The sequence below is a fragment of the Aythya marila genome (genome assembly GCF_965140915.1).
Source record: "Aythya marila genome assembly, chromosome: 4".
Lineage (NCBI taxonomy): Eukaryota > Metazoa > Chordata > Aves > Anseriformes > Anatidae > Aythya > Aythya marila.
The window spans coordinates 57,730,789-57,750,956 of record NC_139045.1 but is presented as its reverse complement, the minus strand read 5'-3'; the positions used below and the strand labels follow the sequence as shown (position 1 = coordinate 57,750,956).

Genomic DNA, 20,168 nt, shown 5'->3' with positions numbered 1-20,168 from the left:
TTGAATTCCCTACTGCTTCCCACATGGGTTGTCTGAAGACATTCTGGAGGTGGGAAAATCAGACTTTGCTATCTCAGTTTTTGCCTCGCTCTTTTTTATTAAGGTATGGAAACACTGAAGCCTTGCGACTTGACTGTTTTACATATGTTCTTGGGTTTAGCTGTAGGGAAGTTGGTCTTTCTCCTCCCCCCCAAGGGAGTTTCCTGTGTGTATGGAAAAAATACAAAACAGAAGTGAAAGATACCTCAGACTTCCAAACCTGCAGCTCTCATTTCACTTCTCCCACTGCCCTCCTTGTCACAGAAACAGTCCTGCAGTTCTTCCTCTGTCTCCACAGCAGCACCGTCTATTTAAAGAGTCGGGCACCGTCCTAGCTGACATGGTGGGTAACTGGGCACGCAGTTGCAACAACCTGTGAACCACTGGGGAAATAAAAAGTTTAAATTAACACTGAAATACTTTTCTGGTGTTTACCTTCAAATTGCCAGGATTTCAGCTTTCTTCAGGCTAGTAAACATAACAATTTCATACCTGTTCCAAGAGGTTTATGGTCATAAATTTAATATTCAACTCATGGTTCTTGTTTAAAAGTCTACTTAGGGCAGCGTCCCTAAAATTGTGTGCAACTCAGCGGTTAAGTTACATTTCATGATTTATTGCTGCTGTTAGCATTTGGGAGACCCTCTTATAATATGACTTTACAACTAACTGTTGCTTTCATATTTCTTATGCCTGACTGAGCAGTGTGTAGATAACAAATTTAAGACTTCCACGATGAAACACCGATAGAGCATTCTGCATGCACGAATGCTGTGCTGACAATATTCAGAGTTTCCCATATCTCTGTAAGATAATTCAAGCACTTCAGAATTGATGTTTCAGTGTTCTCCATTTGTTTTGACTACATTTGCATACGCTATTGTCAAGGAACAGGGTGGGGTTTTTTGTCCTCAAGTTGTTCTGCAAACAGCAGGACTAATGAACTTACGCTTCCTCTTGTATGGCGAGGAAAGCTTACAGGGCGACACCATCACCTCCTTCATCCCTCGTGGGCAGAGCGTGGCTTGTGGCATGGCGATGTGTTTGTGCTCTGACCAGCTGGGAAGCAGTTCGTGATTTCCAAGCTCTGTGCGTCTTTTCCAATGACATCATTAGTTTGGAAACGTCTCTCCAGCCTCCAGTTCTCATCAAACTCAGAGCAACTCAGTTCTTCTCCACTCTTTAAACTTGGTCAGGCCTGAATTAGGGCTTCTGAAGTTACTGTGAGGATGGATAATCAGATTCATACATGAGGTTCGTTTTTTTTTAGTAAGCCGGGAAATATGCAAGGCTATTAGCAGTTAGTAGGCTAATAAGCATGCTCTGTGGACATGTTAGCATGGCCCTGTTTTCCAGCATGCATTAATGGCTTGGAAGAAGGCAGAGTGCTGTCAGACTGCTGGATTCTGAGCCCTAACTTCCTATATAGGTCATCTCATGATTTTGCTTAGAAGGAGACATTTCTGTTCATTTATCCTGGCTGCACAAGCGTCCGCATACCCGAATTCAGGAATTTGGCTTCTCTATCTGATTTCTGACCTTTAATTATTGCATTTGTCTGTGATTAGCATTTTTCTTGGCGAGCCCGGGCGGCCCCGTTTGAGGCAGCAGTAGGCAGAGTTGCCGAGAGGAAACCTCGCCGCGGATGAGCGCGGTCCACGCTCCGCACGCTTGGCAATCCCTTGTTGGCTACCATCGTTAAACCAGGCAAGGTACAAGCGAGACAGCAGTAGCCTCTAACTAAAATGTCTCCTTAAACCGGGTTGTTTAGCACTTGCCTGCAGTTTTGACAATTTACTTTCCCTTCTGGCCTGACCGCACTTGAAAGGATGAGACAATGTTTTGAAAAGAGGTTGGGTTCGGAGCTCAGCAGTTGGGAGCCTTCGCAGCGCTGCTTAGGCACGCTTATCGTGCAGTCTGATCCTCGCACACAAATTTGTGCCAGCACAAGCATTATTCTGGGAAACCAGGCTTGGAGCAGGCTTGGGATCGGGCAGAATCCAAGTGCTGCTGGGTACAGCTTCCTCCTGCCCTCTGAGTCCTTGAACTGCTTAGAGTACCTAGCTCGAGTAAAATCGGCGTCAAAAATGCTCTTGTTTTCGAGTTGGCTTCATAGTTTATAATGTACCTCATTAAGATGCAGGGAGAAGTTTTAGCAGTAATTTGCATCTGTGTGGAGTTTAAACTTGACAAACCTGAAAGGCAAGCCTGCCTGAATTAAGTATGATTCACACAATTTCCATTTAAAAAAATGGACAATAATAACTGCTTTGCATTTTGTGCTCTGCAGATTCTTTTTCTTATGAAAAATACCCCGTGAAAGCTACTTTGGCACAAGAGGAACACGGATCATTGTGTACGAGAACTGCAATGCTATAAGACCAGAAGGAAGGATAATAAGGTGTTAGCCCGCTGACATCCCGGCCACACAACCTAAACTTTTCAGATGATTCTTGTAAATGGACTGCGATAGGGAGTAAAACCATAGTTCTGGAGTGTCAGCTTAATTGTCCTCTTCAGGGATCACTGATCCGTTTGCAGTAACAGTTATAAAGAGTATTATTGGGGTCGATGATAAGGCATTGCAGAGATCATATTTCCCAAGCTTGGTTAAAAAATCCATTATGAAATTAATAATAGCAGTAACTGAAAGGCATTTCTAGCTTACATTATTGAAACAAATAACATTTTTTGTTATACGTGCCCTATTTTCTCTTTTTTCTTTCAAAAGTCAACTATTTGTTAAATGGGAATCTGAATTTGTGTCTTTTCTTTGTGGGAACGCTTAATTAGTAGCTGAAGTATAAATGAAGGACTAGTTATGTGGCTTTAAAGGGGTAAGGACACCCTGCTTGTATAAAACGCTCCCCGCTTGTAGAGCGCTAGCGCAGCCACAGGGAGAGCTTGCTGCTGAAGAACGGCCTCCAAGTGATTTAGCTGTCCTCGAAAGTGAAAAAGAGCCTCTAATTCTCCCTCTTCTCTGGGATGTGTTTATTGCTGCTGCTTTTATATTCATGGGGTGATGTATTCACAAGCTTAATTACAAAACAATATACTTGAGATCGATTAATTCTAGGATAGTGACAGCTCCTTGTGCAACTGCAGCCGGCTGATGTTGATGTAACCACATAATTCCTGGGTGATGCAACAAGAAAACGTCTGAAATCTAGGAAAACCTGTAATTTTGTAAAACAGGTTGGTGCCAAATAGAGTTTTGTTAAAAAGTGTGCGTATTCCCAGGTTTTGTGTCATCGCTTGCATCTACTGAGGAGGCTTGAGTTTATTTGACCATTTGGAGAACGCTGCGTGCAGGAAAACCTGCTTCTGAGCTGATACCTGTGCTCTGATTAAAGGCTGACAATTGTTTTACAGATCTAGAAGCAGGGGATGAGACACAGTTGCAGAGAAGTAAGCTTACATAAGTGTAGTAATTTTCTTTTAATTAATAGGAGGAGCTGCTTCCATGGCGCTTTTTGAAGGATTGCTGCGGTGGGGAAGTTGGAGGGGGGAAGGGAGTGAAGGGAGAGGACACAAAAAGTAAGAATAGTGTTTAAAAGAAATAAAAGATTTTAAAATATAAGAAGTTGACTCAACTGATAGAGCTGCTGGAGGAAGGAGATGCTAGGGAATGGTCCCTGTTTCCCCCAGCTGTTGTTTATAAGTATGAAAATACAGTAAAGATTTTTTAAAGGGCTCTTGAAACTTATCCTTTGGTGGGCTGAGCGTTGCGTATTTTATCACAGTCAGCTTATAGATCCTGAAACAAGATAAATTCAGTAAATGGAACGTGTAAATCATTTTTATTACATAATGTAAAGCACAATACAACTGGGTCAGAAGGGAAGATGGATGCACCAGCTTTCTGACAGCACACAGTTGACCTCTCAGCGCTCACATTGGCCGCATGGTGGTTGGCACTGCCGTGGTACAATTTGCTTTCCTGATGCTTCTCCGTCTCCCTCCTGCCTGGAGGTGTTTGGGCTGGGTCATTGGTTTTAGCCAGCTTGTGGGGCGTTGTGACTGGCACCGTGTTGGGCGAGGAAGCCCCAGGGTTGTGTGGTGGCAGCAGGGCCATCGGCTGCCGTGAAGCCACAGCCCACGTGGCTGGGACACGGCTCCGTATCCGCTCACCCTGACCTGGCACCGAGGTGGGAGAGGCCTTCTGGTGTCAGTGACTGGCGCTGTCACAGCCAGGCTTTGTCAGAGTTGGCCCTCTTAAACCTTAGAGATAGTTGCAGCACATTGAGCTGGCATTTTGTTCCGACTGCAGCTGGGCCAACAGTCCGCTGCTGTTCTAAGGTAAACTCTACTGAGAGTGTTGGCCTACCAACAGGAGCTCTGAAGTATAATTAAGACATTTTTCGAGTAATTTTCCTTATGCAAGAGGATTAATTTTCTTTCCTGATTTTTTTTTAACGAGTGATTTGAGTCAGTAAATATATATATAGATAGCATATATATATTTTTAACTTTATAAGTAACAAAATTCTCTTGTGCTTTTTCTTCCATACAATTGTTTTCTCTGAGAGTTACAGGCTTGCTAGAAGGAAAAACAGATTCAAGGGAGAAAAAAAAATCAAGCATAGCTGCTGCTTCTGTGTAATCTCTTTTGGTTTCTGTTGGCTTGTGGAGGTGGCTGACCAGCTGTCTGCAGCCAAAAGGCGCTGCGTCCCCGGCTCTCTCCTGCTTAGACTGGGCTGAACTGGCGCTCAGAGAGGCTCTGGGAGCTGCAGGTGGTGCGGCTGGGGAGGCTGCAGTGGGGCTGCCCCTGGGGACACAGCCCCTGCGAGCCAGCTAGGTGTGTTCTTGTTGTTGTGCCTGGGAAGCAGCCGCTGAAATAACAAAGCTCCTTTGCTTGTTGTGGCTGTAGGGTAAGGAAAGGCACACCGGAGAATTATCGCCTGGTACCCTCATAGAACAGCAGTCACGAATTTGGGGCTGACCAGTGACTGTCCCTGTCAGGAACCTGTTGTGTCCTTAAAAGCTGTTCAGAAGAAGTACGGATTTGCCTTTATGGTTAGTGAGGTTAGGCTGGCTTTTTGAGGATCTTCCTCCTTTGTAAGTTCAATATGGCTCTTTACCACTTCCTTGCAAATCATTCACAATTTCTGCTTCTACCGTGTATTTTTGGCATTACAGCGAACGGTGGCGATTCAGAGAAAACCAGGAACCTTTAGGTTTTGTGCTTTTTTCACTATTCTTTTTTGCAAGCTGCCCTGTGCACAGATGAATGCTCATCTCCCAGCTAAGGATGGAAGGTCTGAAGAGGGGAAACCGTTCTCTGAACACTGCAGGCGTTCAGACATTGAAACCCAGGTCGTGCAAAGCCTCAGGTACTGTAGTGTAGAGGAGGGCTCCTATACTGACAGAAACAGAGCCTAAAAAGTGTCGTGACCTTTGTCAAGTAATGAGGCATCAGAAGCAACATTTAGTAACGTTGATTCCTTATGCATGTAATGAAAAAAACTTGCTTTAGCCTAAATCTTAATTGCAGTTATGGGAAGGTAGTGGTCATAAAAAGCTTTGCTTTATTACTCAATAGCTGTGTTTTCACAATATTTAGAAAGTTAATATCATAAAAGGCAATGGAGCCACTTGTTTTGTTGTTTGTTTTTTTTTTTAAAGGCCAGGTGATAACTTGAATTACAGTTTAGTAGGGGAGATAAAATCACTTTCCTAAGAAATAAAAACCAAGTTCATTGGTGAAATATCTATTCACAGGTGATGCGCAAGGTGAAGTCCAGGGGGAAATTTATGGGGCTAGAGGGAGACGAAGCATCCTAGGAAGCGTACACTCAGCAAGGGAGCTGTCACTGAAAGCTGTGAATGTGGGACCTTGCATGTGGAACCACGCTTCAGACTATTTTCATGCCTTAGCAGTTTACCATTATTTTAGTGGCTAATTTTGTGAACTATGTGCATTTATTTTCCTTTTTCTTATCAGTCGCTTTTTTTGAGTGGATGAAGATAACATTAACGAGTCTTATATTGCTCATTCCCCATGCGCTTACAATAGCTGAGCCAAGTTATATTGTGTTTTAGGGATGGAGATTCTGGCATGCTGATTTTTTGAGCTGATAACCCTTCCAGCTGCTAAGGTGTGTGCTAATCTGCAGTTTCCAGTGAATTTCTGAGCCAATATTTTTATGGATTCAGTCAAAAAGAATTAGTAGCCTGTGAATTTAAAGGAATCTTTATAAATATAGTCATTTTTGATGATGATTCTTACATTCTGCACCATCCTACCATTTCATTGGCGTGTTTTAAGTTGATTATTATCAGTTATCGCTTTGAGGAGTTATTTGGTGTACTTGAGATTTTTGAGTTATTGTAGCTTCTTGCAAACAGGTACCTAAAGCAAAAATCAAAGCAGGGAAAATACATCTACAGAAAAAGTTTCAGTCACTTTCTTGTCCTAAAATAGGCTGACATTACTGATCTGCTTGCCAGATTGTTGTGGCACAGCTGTGTGGGTCCTGTCTGCAGTAAACTGATGTCCATTTCGGACCAAACCTTACATTTTTAGAATCATGCGAACCAACACTGATTTACTGGATGGAGTTCTTTCTCCAAGTGTGTATGACCAGTATAAACCAGTGACTTCGTTTACTTCTGTAGGCTGTTTGAAAGTCAGCCTGTTTGATGATAGCAGTGTGAGCTGTCGACTGCAGTTGTGGTGCTCTGATTTCCTTTATCTGGGGAATGGAAAAGAGAGAGGACAATAACGAAAGCAACGTGGGAGGATGAAAGCAGGTCAGAAAAGGGAGAGGGAGTTCCTAATTGAACCAGGGACTTCCAGTGAGAGGGCGTGACTAACCGAACCGGAGCCTTTTCTATTGTATTTATGTCAGCATTATTTGAGATGGTGCCAGAAGTGTACGTAGCGCTGTACAGTAGGAGGCTTGCTTCAAACACAGAACATGTTCCCGGGGCTGGAGGGCTCTGCGAGCACAGGCCGGAGCAGTGCAGGATCATGCAGTACAGAGAAGTGATCGTGCGTGGCTGCTGGCATTCGCCCTGGAGCAGGTGGGTCTTTTTTTTTTTCTTTTCCTTGAAGAGAGGGAACACTTTGTGTGTTGATCAACAGAGCGTCCTGGTTTTGTGACTTCAGGGCTGCTCCCTACTGCCAAAGGGCCAGAGTGCAGTTGGACTGCCCATCGTCCGCTCGTTCCAGTGAGGAAAGGACTTCAGGAGCAGCAGGAATGCATTGTTCACATCCCTTAAATGTCCTCAGTTGGTGGGGCTTTAATTTCATCTCCTTTTGCAGGATGGATAGGAAAGAGAGGGTACGTTGGGTCAGTAGTATTTCAAAGCAGGTTATCTGAGGTTGGCTGTTTGTATGTTATGTGTGGATGTGAAAGCCATGGTTTCTTTTACAAGTAGGTTAAACTCCTAATCTTCAGGACAAAGTCTTTATGGCAACGTTTGTTATGGCAGACGGCTGATCAGGATCAGGGCCTAAGTGCTGTGGGCAGGCAAAACCGAGAGCGAGCCGAGGGCCGGGTGCGATTCTGCGGCTGCGTGCGCTGCTCTTCATTCGCACAAGGAGGGAGACAGATGTCACTTCAACAGCTGCCATACCTCACGTGTGTGATGCTGTCGAAGGAGTAAGAGCTCCTGACACGCATCATTTATCTGTGGCTTAGTTAGATGTGTCTTACTACATGAATCCAAGTACGTTCATTGCAAGAAAGAGCACTTAAGATGCACACACAGCTGTGAAGTAATGGATCTGCATAACCATTGGTGTCTGATGCACCTTTCACAGACCTGAACACCAGCCATGGCAGTATTTTTCCCGAGGAAGTAGCACAGCAACAACATCTGTGGTTCTGCGAAGTCAGAGGAGATATTAGAAGACCATAAAATGTTTAGGGTGCGAGTAGCCTGAGGATTTGTGAACTCCTTTCTCGGAGATGCTGCACAGATAAAGAAGCCACAGGAGTTAGGAACGCTCCCGGTGCGGGTTGGGTCGTATTCGGCTGCATGGCTTTCAGTTGTGGCAAACTGCAGAGATCAGGGGAGGGCAAAGAAAAGACACGTGTGGGATGTTGGGGTGGCTGAGCCTGGGGAAAGGAACTCTGCTCCGAATTTGTGAATGGTTCAGGATGCGTGGAGTCATGGGCTGAAGAGGGGCTGCGAGAAGAATTTTCATCATTTCTCTTTTGACAATATAATTTTATTTGTTTTGGTTCTTTCTTGCTAGTTTTTGCTTCTAATGTGGTGTTTGTTTAGCACTGGGTGTTACTGGGAGTACAACCTTCTCCTTTTCCCTTAGTGATCTCACCTGTGCGTAGTGAGCCCATTTTTGTCTTAAAGAAGATAAAATTTTCCTTCCGGGGACCTTTGTTTAGCCATTTGTATTTTCATTCATTCACTGCCTTAACCCATGTGAAAGTTAAGTGTGAAATGTTCTATTTGAGCACAAATGTGTGTGTGAACCCTCCAGAGCATTATTTTTTGAGTTGTATTTGCCACTGGCGATTCGTAACAATACCGTATTTCCAGCCTCATTACAAATAGTCAGAGGAGGATGAGGTGGACTTAGAAAATCAAATACATAGGCAAACATATTAAAAATGGTGTGAATCAACAGATATTATTAGTCTGTGAAACACATACTAAATATAGAAGAAACTACTGTGTGAAGTTGGGTAGTCAAGCTCGTGCAGGATCACAGATGGCCGTTTTGTTTCCTAGTGGGAAATGGGATATTGTTTCCTAGTGGGAGATGAGCTTTTCTCTTGGGAGTTGTGTTCCAACACGCTTGTGAGAAAATATGGTTGTGTAGGTGAACGTGCAGAAATATTGGCAGTATTTGCATCTTGCCTTCAGAGAAGTATGTGCACCAGAAAATACATTTACATGAAGAAAAAAATCCTGTGCTTTAAAACCTCTGTGTGCTGGTTTTCTTATAATGTAGGTGCAATTTATGTTATTGGAAGTAGAAAATGTAGGAATCTGCAAATGTGGAAATATGAAAAAACAAGATGAGGCTGATCTAGAGTAGGTGTCTTGCCATGTAGATTGCAGTGTACTGCTTAACACGTATGAAGTGTTTTTAACTGACAGGCAACGAAGGGATGGCTCCTGAGGTCTTTTAAGTACGTCCTAGATGTTGATGCTGTTGTATATAGATGCTAAGATGATTTTAAGCAAGTTTGAAGGCTGAGTATGAACTTTCCTCTATGCTTCTTCAGTACCTCCCTAATTTCTCTGTGATAAGCACATGGAAGCAAATGGGAAGAAATTCTTCTATAGGAAGAAATTCTCTACCTTGAGAGTGGTGAGGCCCTGGCACAGGCTGCCCAGAGAAGCTGTGGATGCCCCAGCCCTGGACGTGCTCAAGGCCAGGCTGGACGGGGCTTTGGGCAGCCTGGGCTGGTGGGAGGTGTCCCTGCCCATGGCAGGGGTAGGAACTGGGTGGCCTTCGAGGTCCCTCCCAACCCAAACAGTTTGAGGATTTTCTGAAGTCAGAAAGGGTTAGCAGCTGAAAGGGGGGGGTTAAAAAAAAAATAAACTAATGTTTCAGTTAACTGCTGAAAATTGATACTTCTATATTAATCTTCCATACAGACTTTAAACGTAAAACTGACTGAAAGCCTAGCATTTCACTTCCCCAGCTCTAAGGTAACCTCAGCGAGCTCAGTAAGCCTTGAAATAGCACTGTGCTGTGAACGATCCTGGCGAACCTGTACAGAGCTTTTAATAGGCTTGCGATAACTGACCACACAGCCACTTGAAATTAATTCGGTGAAGATTATTTTTGTTTGTTGGAGGAGAAGCAGTAGGCCCCGTTACGACTAGCCGCCCTGTGCTGAAGACTAAACTTACATTTCAAAGATTTTCTGCCTTTCCAGATACGTTGGAGTTGTTGATTTTGAGGGAAAACTGTAAAAAATGCCTGCAAATTACTTGTCTTATTTCTTCTTTCTTTCTTTAAAAGGCTTTTGTCTCGTTGTGCAGCCCCAGACTCCTCACGTCCCTTCACAGATGTACGTGGCTGTGCTGCCGGAGCTGGTTGCATCTGAGAGCAGCCTGCTTTCAGAACAGGGATCAAGGGAAGGACAGAAGTTTTCGTTTAGCACACTCCCAACCACAGCGTACCTGTAGTGGCTGAAATGTTAGTATTTCTTCACTCCCCACCCTGTCACAATGAATGGCTTTCGGGATACCACCTATTCCCCAGAAATCAGGGGTGTAGAGCTGTTGGCACGTAACTTCAGCTTCTCATCAGGCTTCATTGTCACTTCATGTCGTTGGAGAGCAGAGGTTGGAATTTGTTCTTTCTTTCTGACTGGGGCAGTGTATTCTGAAACGTCTCCGGAGATGCTATAAAAATCTGAAGATCTTTTCATTAGATTCCTCCTATTTCAAGCATTGTTTCCCGCAGACCTCCTCTGAGGAAGTAAAGCTTTCTGTAGTCGCTCTATTCTGTATTTAATTTAGTGTTCTTAATCATCTCTATCCCCTAATAAGTACACCGTGCGTGTCTCAAAGCCCATTCGTCTGACAGCTTTGTTTAAGGCAAGTGGGACTTGCCACTTCATCAGGCTGCGGGCCTTGTGCTGTCCTGGATCAGTGACTGTCATATTTTATGGCTGACAACATCGGGAGGTTTCTGCTTCAGGAGAAGGAGCCGGAACTCTTGCATTAAACAGCCATGGGATAACTTTTTTCCAGGAACGTTTCCTTCTGAGCAGTATTCTTGCCCTGCAGAAAGCACACGCTTTCCCTTCAGTGACCCTGTTTACTGGGTCTGGCTGGGGTGGGGTTAACGTGCTTCCTAGCAGCTGGTTTGGTGCTGTGTTTGGGGTTTGTGACCAAAGCACTGCTGCTAACACTCCCCCGTGCTTTAGGTGTTGCTGACCAGGGTTTGCCCAGCATTGAGGCCTTTCTGCCTCGCAGTGAGTGCACTGGGGGCTCGTGAGAGGCCAGGAGGGAGCACGAGCAGGCAGATGACCCGGACTAACCCAAGAGATGTTCCTTACCATAAACGGTTGTCCTCAGCAGTAAATAGGAGAGGGCTTAGGGAGGTTGGCAGTCTTTTTTGGGGGAACTGCCTGGGCATTAATCCACCCGTGGGAGGTGGCGAGTGATTGCCTCGCATTGCTTGTTTTCCTTCTGTCTTCTTCCACTTCTTCATTTATTAAACATTTTTTTTAATCCAGAGCCAGAAGTTTTCTTGCTTTTTATTCTTCCTTTCCTCTTCCCCCATCCCACTGGGAGTGGGGGGAAGTGAGCCAGCAGCTGTGTGGTGCTTAGCTGCCTGCTGGGGCTAACCCACAACACCAAGAACATCCCTTCCTGCTTGTGTAAGGCAAAAAGAGCTGCTTACACAGATACCAACACGTAGATATCTGCTGTACACTTTGGGATTCTTCAGGCTAAGTCAAGTACTTCGCTTTTACTTTTAATCAAGCTTTTCTGGTGCCTCACTTCCCATCATGTGCTTCTCCAGCCCATTCTTCTCAGCTAGCCAGTTCTAGTCTGCCCCTCATGTCTTCCAACTCCTGCTCTTCCTGATACTCCCTGTGTGCTGGCCTCACCAGCATACTCTTTGCATTCAGCTGTTACTCCTACTGTCTTCAAATTCGACAGCTCCCCTTTGCTTTGTGCCTCTCAGGAGACCCCTATTTACAGTCAGATCCATGATACTCATGCTACACGCCAAAAGGCCAAGGGAAGACAGAATTCTGAAGGCAAATTGCTGAAGTTTGCCTCTACTGGATGGTTGTGGAAATATTTTTTTAAGGCTAACGAGCTCAGTAAATAAAGGTGAATGGGCTTTCTCGGGGACTGTGAAAGGGTTGTTCCTGGCTAAAGGCCAGTGCCAGAAGAATGTGAAGTTCATATTCCAGGCATGAGGATGCTACAGCAGTTGAGCGACCACCAAGTTTCAGTCGAAGTTGCGGATGGGACAGCCTGGGATTTCTTTTTTATAGTTCTTGTAAATGCAAAACTGCCTTGGTTTTAATTTATTTTTTCCTTCCAAAGTTGACTTGAAACACAGAGTCATTGGGGAAAAAAATATTCAGCCAGAACACTTAAGTTTAGCAACAGAAAGTAAGATTGTGTAGCAGAAACAAGTTGGGTACTGCTAGTAGATGCTTACAGTAACTGATAAATTTTTGTTGTGCTCTTATGTAGATGCTGGCAAGGATGGAACTTCCCACTCTCACAGTGGTAGGAAACTGTGGTATAATGTGTATGGTATCTGAGTGAGGCATTCCTGATAGGGTTTGGCATTCAGATGTTTTCTGAAAACATTTAAGAATTACCACTGGTGTTGTGTCATGTTTACCTAACCTGAGAATATTAAAAAATTGAGCAGGAGCAGTTAGTGTTCTTACAAGGTTTGTGTTAGCACAGTGTTCATTTCCAGGGTTACTTGAGAGGCAGGTACAGCGTGCAAAGAGCTAGAAGGAATACGTCTTCTTCCCATTCCATGAACAGAGAAAAAGAAGTTTGAATAAAAATCTGAATGGCAAACTGGGGCATGCTAAATGGAAAGGATGGATTTGAAAAGAAGAGTGATTTGGGACACGATGTGCGAGCAGAGTTATTTCTACAGTGCGGAACGTGCAAGTGAAATTAATTTATGCAAAGTATCAGAGGACACGTAAAATACGTCAAGTAATAGGATACAAAGTGGTGGTTGGAGAAAACACAGGACTGGGAAAAGAATTATTGGAACCGGCACAACTGTCTGCAGCAGCAAGTGGTCCTGGTGAGCCTAGCGCTCGCGCTGCTGTTTGCAGTGCAGTGTGTTAGTGAAGCACAGTTTGCACTGAATCAGTTTTGTGAATTGAAATGTACACCTGAAGCAGTGCTTAGTCTTGGAGAGTTGTAAAAAAATAAGGAAATGAGAGGGCATGCAGATATAATTATATACAACTTCTTATTAGGACTTCAAATTATATATATTTAGCTTATTTTATAACCACTAGAGGAAATGGTCTGTGATACATTTTGTTTCCTGTACATTTTTTAATGCATCAATCTGCATATTTTCAAGATGTATACAAAGAGGAGTAAGAGAAATGCTGAATACAGAAAGAAATCTCAGAGCAGAGAAATCCAGGAAAAGCCTACGTGAGAGAAATATTGCAAGCTCTGTCAGGTAATGCTGACAAAACTGAACTGGCTTATATTTCAACATGCCAAATAGCTTGAAATTACTGCAATCATAGCTTATACACTGTCTGTCATGTAGCACAAAACTGTAAATGTTTCTTGCACTTCCAGAGTGTCAGTCTTGGCATCACAAACATTAAGCAGCCTTGTACACGGCAGTTACTGGTGGTCCTTGTACGTCGCCTTGCGTTGCTGATACAGGTATCGACAGCAAATTGAAAACATATGGAAAGAGCAAACCAAATGAACCAGTAAATGCAATACACGTGCTACTTCTAGTTTTCCTGTCTTTTTTTTGTGTATCTTGAGGTTTGCAATGTGACTGAAAGTTTGGTGCCCTGGGTGCAACAGCTGCTGTGGAATAGTCGGGCTCCCAGGGGCACAGACACTGGGCCGTGCCTGCTGGCCGTCAGCAGCAGATGACCAAGGAAAGAATCAAAGACAGCTCCAAATGCTGACTGATTTTTATTGCTGGTAGATCACGGTTTAGGGTTTCCTGAGAACAAGGTTGTGAAAAAAATAGGTCATTAGGTTTAATAGAAACTAACAGAGTTCTGTACCAGACTTTTGTATAAGCTTTTAAGTCCTTTTTTCAGCCTCCACAGCATCCTCTAGCAGTATGTGTCACAGCTTAGTCTAAAAAATCAAATGTTGGTAGAGCAACGAAAAATCTTTTTTTTTGAATGAAATTTGGAGATGACAGATGCATTTCCTAATTCCTGTTTGTGAGAAATAGAGGATAACCATCTTCTTTTCACGTCCTGCATACCTTTTCTTGCAGGTGGTTGCATCCGTTTGTCACTGTTCTCTCGGGGTTTCTCTCTCACTAAAGCCTGAGGAGTTTGAGCCTATTGAGAACTATCGTTTGTAGGTCAGGGCTTAGGAGTTGTAAGTTCTCAAGAACATTCATGGGATTCTTGAAAAGATGCTGAGGTGGTGCCGGGAGGTGCTGATCACTGACAGCAAGGATGAGGTGTGCAAACACCGGTCTTTGGTCAAGTTCTCTGCTCTCTGGGGACAGCAACAGGACCCGAGGGAATGGTGTGGAGCTGGGACAGGGGAGGGTCAGGCTGGGTGTGAAGGAAAGGTTCTGCACCCAGAGGGTGCTCGGGCGCTGGGACAGGCTGCCCAGGGCAATGGTCATGGCATTGAGCCTGCTTGAGCTCAAAAACGTTTGGACAATGCTGTCAGACACATGGGCTGATTTTGGGGTGGTCCTGTATAGAGCCAGGAGTTGGACTCCATGATCCTTCTGGGTCCCTTCCAACTCAGGAGATTCTGTGATTCTGTAAGATGACGTTACTGGAGAAGCAATAGCTGTATTTAATTAGCGTGTCAAAAATTGGACTTAGTAAATGTGAGTCTGTAACTTCCTCCTGTTTTACCTTGCCTTGCGTGTAACATCATCTCTGCAGAAGGCTCGTGTTGCTACAGGTCGCATTTGTGTGTGTTCCTAAGTGGATTCCAGCGAAGCCGTGAGCTTTCTTGTGGATGGCAGGGGCTGGGGAAGGCTGCCAGGAGGTGCAGGGAGGTGCTGCGCAGCGTCAAGTGACCTGAGTTCAATTTCTGAGTCAGGGGCTCTGTGAGGGGACGCTGCACATCTCCAGAATGACTTCAAGCTTTCACGAGGCCTGTGAAGCTTCCACTCTGCCTTGGACCCCAGCCAAGAGGATGGGTTTTGTTTCCTTGAGTCATTTCACCTGTTCCATGCCTTGCTCGTGCAGCTTTACCTGCTGCGCCCAGAGGTAGCACCAGCAGATGCTGCCTTGGAGAAGAGGCGGGTTGGGCTGGGAGTGCTGTGGGCTGCGTGGTTTCTGCTGTGCTCGTGGCCTCCTCTTGGGCTGCATCTGTTGGCCAAGCAGGTGTCGTGCGTGTAACGCCTCCTGTCCTCCAAGTGGGCACCTCTTCATTCTTCTCTTCGTAAATTAAAAGGTGCGGAGGGGGTGAAACAAAGAATGCGAATGACCCGAGCTGCGCATTTACGCTTTGCACATCTGGAGCGGTACCGAAATGAAATCGAAACGCGGCGAGTAATTCCCCAAGCTGAGCAGCCCCGGGCAGCCTGGCTGCACAAATGGTTCGGTGATGCCACCAGGAATTCCCCCGGCGGGTCCTCGTTGTCCTGGGGAGCCTCCACGGCTGCTGTAGGGAAATATTCGGGGCGGGTTTCTCCTTCTTCTGGGAAGTGTGAAGGGAAAGATATGCCCGCTTAGCGAGGGGCTTGGCAAGGCGCAGCGATAGTTATGAGCACTGACAGCAGCAGCGCTCTCTCTTGTGCCTCAGTTTATTTTTAGATAGAAAAGTGTTAAGCTAAGCCTGTTAGATGTTTGTCTTCGAGCTGATAAGTGCCTTTTTTTTCCCCTTTTTCTTTGTCCTCATTTTATTTTGCGGTTGTACTTCCATACCAGGTTGAGCAGATGTACATCGCTGTGTACAGCCGTCCTTTTTTGCTCAGGTCTTCTACTTGACGATTTTGGTTTAATCTGAGGCTGATTTTTATTACTAAAAGTGTTACTGCCTTGTGTAAACTCATTTTCTTACGTTAGTTAAGGCTCGTGTAAGGGGCGTACAATCTCTCAAGAGCAAGCGAAAGCACTGGAGGAAATGCAGCTGTCTCAAAACACTTTGACTAAACAACATTCGGTGTATACCAGGCTATTTCTGGCTCGTGCTTCGCTACAATTCACAAGAGATTTCTCCTATAATTCTGTACCAGCACTATGAAGTATGTTGTCATCCTTTTTGCGCCGTAAAGAGAAACAGATTTTTGAGAAATTATCCCAGTGGGGAGAAGTCGCTGTGATTTGTTAGCGCAGAGCTAAGTCTCTTAATTTCTGGTGGTAATAACTGCTTTTTCTTGGCACTTCTGGGCAATGCAGAGAGCTTCTGGTTATCTACGTAGTTGTGATACCGTAAATTTTCAAAAGTAATTTGGGGAAAAAGTAGACGTGGCTCTGACAGAAAAGACAATGAAAAGGAGTGAGTCCCTGGAGGCATTTTTTAAAAGTGTCAAGTAAATGAAAGACTTGTTTACTGTTAAAATAACTAGTGTAAATGAAATACTTTGTAGATATTCAGCAAAGAAAGCTATCTAGTCTTCTAAATAACAAATGTCTCTGCTATTGTGGGAGGAGCTGTTGCAAGATGAATGGCATTGTAATAGGAATCAAGCTAGGAAATGCAAAGACAGTATCCCATCTTCCAGTACATTTTCAGAAACTGTAAAATTGGGGTAGTATTTAATTTTGGATTATGACTAGACATTTTTGTTTTAAATTAACAACTTCTTCTTTTTTCAGGAAATTTGGAGAGCGACCTCAACCGAAACGGCTTACCAGGTAAGCATTAAAGAAATTCTATTTTGGGGGGAATATTCAGAAGTTTCCTATTTCATCCCCAGAAGGATTTCCACATTTAAAAAGTGTGAATTGCTAATCCTTGAATTTTAAACATCAAAGTTTTTTTTTAAAATGTGATTATTGTATGCATTTAGCAGTCAGAAGAAACTGAACAGCCAGTGGCTTGTTTGTTTTTAGTAAGCTATTCAAAATGCCTTTTTATAAATCCCACTGACTTCAGATGTCCATTATTGTAGGTTATTCAGTAGGGTGTGAATCTGCTTAGTTTTAGATAACCACAGGTAAGCCAGATGTCTTTTATTTTAAAAGTGACTTTTGAAGTCATAAAACAGCATTCTTTCCTAGCAAAATGTGGTTGCTCTGTTAGTGCTGTTAGTGCTGTCACGCTGCAGGTAAGAGCAGAATTCACGTGGTGCTGTCAAGGAGCGGTCTTACCCAATTTTTGGTGAAGCCTAAGCAGTCAGCGATGACATGAAATAGCACCATCGAGGCAATTCGTTCTGGAAAGTGTTTCATGTGACTGTGGAGTACTCTGCCTCAACTGCTTCTGGGCTCTCTAGGAAAGAATTTATGCTAGAAGCTGTCAACATTTTTCAAACTAGTAACACAGTCAGTGCAAATATTTATTTTTCTCTGCCCCCATCAAAAGCCTCTACTGTGTTAAAATCCTCTGAAGTATACAAGATCTGCAATTTTTCACAGTTTTGTGTGATGTTCTTGCTGTATAAAGACATGGAAACCCAGCATTACTCTGGCCTACTTCTATTTTGAATGAAACTGTGTAAAGCATGGAGGGAAAAGTGTCTGCATTTTGTGTTGGGGATATCAGTCTTGTTGCATTTCTGGTTAGGTTCAGGTTAGTTTGTCTTTAACTTCATTTCAATGCAAAATTGATCAAATTGGTCTATACTGACTTAAAAGTTGTATTTGAACAAACGTTGCTGTTCCCTGTTGACCTACCTATTTTTAGGGATATTTAAAGGTACTGTTTGAAGTCATGAACTGCTCTTCATCTTGAGCAGTAACACGTGTTAGTATCAGCCTAAAGTTAGTGCTAGAGTTTACCTTCTGTGACTTAAAACCAACAAATTTAATGACTATTTAGTCATGTCTTTTAACTATGATATCACTTAAATATAGTGACTCTAAATTTCATGTGCAGGATTTCAGCTATTAGATGTGTCAGGTGCTTTTTACTGTGATTATAGAGTAGGCATCTGGGAACTGCTAGCCATCCTCCAAGGCAAGAGCTTGGAAACCTCAGCTATATGAGGGGCTAGAAGGAAGCAACCAAACTGCTTTTCTCTGAAGAGAGAGGGAGGGGAAGTCTCACATTTTTAGGAGTATAAATTGTTTATGTAATGCTTTAAAAAAAAAAAGTTAAGGGCATTTAATTTGGTTTTGGTAAAATTAATTCTGCTTTTTTTGTACAGTCCTGTTTGCCTCATAATCTATTCATCCTCATGCAAGTGTAACAAGATTTTTTTTTCAGATGTGCTTCTTAGGAAATGCTGAAACTTCTTTTTTCTTTGCTCTGCAAGTTCCTTGACAATGAAAATACTTACTGCTTTGTTCATCCTGTGCTAGTTGTTCTTGTAATAAGGTGTAAACTTCAATAGTATTACCTTTGTGGAGAGGTTTGAAATTTAGTAATGAATAATGCCATGTAAGGATTGCAGTGCTTACACGTTTTCTGTATCAGTAGGAGGAGTTGTAGGGGAACATTCCTCGTTCTCCTAGGAGCTCAGGTCATATACGTCTGCTGTAGCAACTGACCAGTTGAAAAAGTAGAATTTCTTCCTGACACAAAGCTACACAAACATTAGGTAGCACTTAGCATTTTAGTGACTGAGTTGCTGGGTTTTGGGGTGTTTTTTTTTAATGGTAGTCAAGCCAGAAGTTTTTGAATATATCAGATGCTTTAAATTTAGTATGTCAGTACTTTTGATAGAATATTTCAAATTGTCAGATAAAGTTTTTAACCCACTTAAATGCAGCTGGTCTATTATAATGTGTAAGAATATTTGCTCAGTGAAATGTGTCTTGTGGCTTAAGATATATTTGTAAACAACGATTGCAAATAAAGTGTTTATGCAGTTTGAGACAGTTCTGACAATTTGTATTGTCATGGATAAGCATCAGTTTTACCAGTGTCGAAAGTAAATAGATCAAGTTAATTCAGCTAAAACAATAATTTGACTTGTCTCTGCTCTTACATGCTGCTGTCTTACACAGGCATGGCAAATGCATGAATTTAAAACACGTCATTAGCAAAGCTGGATTATTGTCATTTCCCCCTGCCTCCACCCCATTGACTTGCTTTCCTTTATGAAACTGTATGTGGGGGATTTCTTTTGGAAAAGGTGTCGCCGACAAAATTTTGCTTTAGTCTTCCGTATTTTTTCACTGGAAATGTTTTTACAGAGAAGCCAAGATGTCAGTTTATTTTGGTGTCACAGGTCTGTCTAAAGGGAGTTCAACAGTTCAGTGCAGTTCATAAAAAATTCCTCTTCTGTAAGGTTTCATCTCTTTATATAACTTCCTGTTAAATTCATAATTTGTTTGTATGGTCGATGACTTTGAAGATGAGTGCATTGGTGGGCATTCAACCTGCAAAAGCTCCTCCAGGGACTTAAAAATGTTCTGTCAGCACTTTGACACAGCTAAACCCTAGGGTGTTGAATTTGGCATGCTGCTTAATGAGCAGTTAGATTATTATACAGAGGAATGATAGGGTTTATTGTTCTCTTATTTCTCTCAAGGAATGGCTGTTGGTGTGTCTGAGGTAATTACAGCTTTTATGACTTCTGTCATTACAGTGATGATGAATGATAGAAAAATCTATTATTTTTTTTTTGGCCTGATTGTATGCAGGAAATAAAGATTTCTCTAGAAAACTAGATCAAACAATAAAGATTTTTTTTTTCTTATCTTCATAACCAAAAGAAAACTAACAGAAACATGACAAAAGTATTGATTCAGTTAATAGCTTAAATGAAATTCCAGAACAATTTGTTGCTATCATGAGAAACTGTACTGGTTAAAGAGACAATATTGAATTGGGTTCTAATTGAATATTTGGATTGAATTTTACAAAGTCAGATTTTGAATGTGTTACAGTGATAGGCATTGAGATGATTTCATATCGCAAACATCCTTTTTTGTGGACAATGCAGTAGTAGCTGTAAATGACCACAAACCACTGATGCACTGCTAGCTTGATACCAAATAGTTTGTTGTTTTTGCTGTGCAGTTGTCATAGCAAACAAAACAAGTTATCTTCACCCTATCAATGTACTAACGGTTGTTGTTTTCAATTTCATTTGTATTTTTTTGTCCTAAAGCGGCCTTTGGATTATTGTAACTATAAGCAAAACCAAAAGAACTTTCAAAACTTATTCTGTCTTTTAATTTTTAGGGAAGCAATGCGAAATTACCTAAAGGAGCGAGGTGATCAAACAGTGCTAATACTCCATGCAAAAGTTGCCCAGAAATCATACGGAAATGAAAAAAGGTAAGTCTCTTTTCCTTGCTGACTTCCTTCCACAGCTTCCAGCTAGGGACGCTGTAGTGTGTGGTCTGGTGTGTAATACATTGCAGAATCCCTTAGATTGTGCTATAGCCTGGAGAAGC

The 20,168-nt window shown here is 42.9% G+C and overlaps 1 protein-coding gene across 3 annotated transcripts in view; it reads left to right on the top strand.

Moving 5' to 3' along the window:
* RBPJ (recombination signal binding protein for immunoglobulin kappa J region) overlaps window positions 1-20,168 on the top strand; it is a 56,560-nt gene that overhangs the window by 13,484 nt on the left and 22,908 nt on the right. For 2 of the 3 annotated variants that reach the window (XM_082758918.1, XM_082758919.1), the window contains exons 2-3: window positions 16,476-16,514; window positions 19,954-20,049. In XM_082758918.1, the coding sequence (XP_082615044.1) occupies window positions 16,476-16,514; window positions 19,954-20,049 (135 nt within the window). Of the gene's footprint in view, window positions 1-6,560; window positions 7,066-16,475; window positions 16,515-19,953; window positions 20,050-20,168 lie in introns of those variants that run through there. The other variant, XM_082758917.1, reaches the window with a different exon arrangement.